Source organism: Pundamilia nyererei, unplaced genomic scaffold (genome assembly GCF_000239375.1).
Source record: "Pundamilia nyererei isolate P.nyererei 1_Seehausen unplaced genomic scaffold, PunNye1.0 scaffold00036, whole genome shotgun sequence".
Lineage (NCBI taxonomy): Eukaryota > Metazoa > Chordata > Actinopteri > Cichliformes > Cichlidae > Pundamilia > Pundamilia nyererei.
The window spans coordinates 379,743-380,625 of NW_005187437.1; the positions used below are offsets into that span (position 1 = coordinate 379,743).

The following is an 883-nucleotide window of genomic DNA, read 5'->3' on the forward strand; positions in this document are numbered from 1 at the left end:
ACATTTAAGCCCTGTAGGAGTATCTTCCCGAGAGGGACAAAAGCTCATTGTGAAACCCAGCCCCACCCTATCATGTGCTTTCATGCAACTTAAAGAAGTCCAGATGCTTTTCTTTCCAAGCTCCTTAGACTACGATGACATGGATGACTGAGAACTTTCACAGACATAATAATGATAAAGGAACTCTGCACAGCATTAATGAATGACACAGCAGTAAGGGAAATCGGTCCAGTTTCCAAGCCTGTTCAAAATGCAAAGACAAATCTTCCACTTTAACCTTTCTGATGGAGGAGAGAAGGGTGTACACTGGGCGATAGCACATGTGTAACCTTAAGTCTCTAGAGAGGGTGTGAACCACATTTTATTTTTAATTTAATAATAAAATGGCGAAAAAGTTTCATTTTTTTTTCCTGTGAAAGGGAAAAAACTACAAAACATTGGTGAATGTAAAACATTTTAATAAAGAAGCCCAAAGACTGGTTAAAAAATATATCTGTCTCACAAACAGAACATAAAGCGTACAGTCAGTTTTTATTAATTGGAAACAAAACAAGACTGTTTAAAGTTCCTATGTATAGCATTTTGATGTCCTTTACACATTTTGGTTTTTTTTATGTCAAAAACAACAGAAACACAAATTTTTGTAACAAATGAAAACTCTCTTCTCTAACACATTGAAACAGGAACAGCCGGGTTCCTAATCTAATGGCCATGATGCTATGGGTATGATGCTCCTAATCTAAATGCTCAGAAATCAGAGATCCAGGGCTGTCTTGAGCTCTTTGTTCTGTGGTGCATTGTCCTGGAAATACAGGTCAGCATACTGCAGGATGTGATCAACAGCACTGAGAAGCAGCACATCTGTGTTTACATCCAGGTCCAG

The 883-nt window shown here is 38.1% G+C and overlaps 1 protein-coding gene across 1 annotated transcript in view; it reads right to left on the bottom strand.

Moving 5' to 3' along the window:
- Positions 1–754: 754 nt before the first annotated feature.
- The window catches only part of ifi44g (interferon induced protein 44g), a 4,502-nt gene continuing 4,373 nt past the window's right edge, over positions 755–883 (bottom strand). The window contains exon 9 of the mRNA XM_013910108.1: positions 755–823. Coding sequence (XP_013765562.1) covers positions 755–823 — 69 coding nt within the window. The remainder of the gene's footprint in view (positions 824–883) is intronic.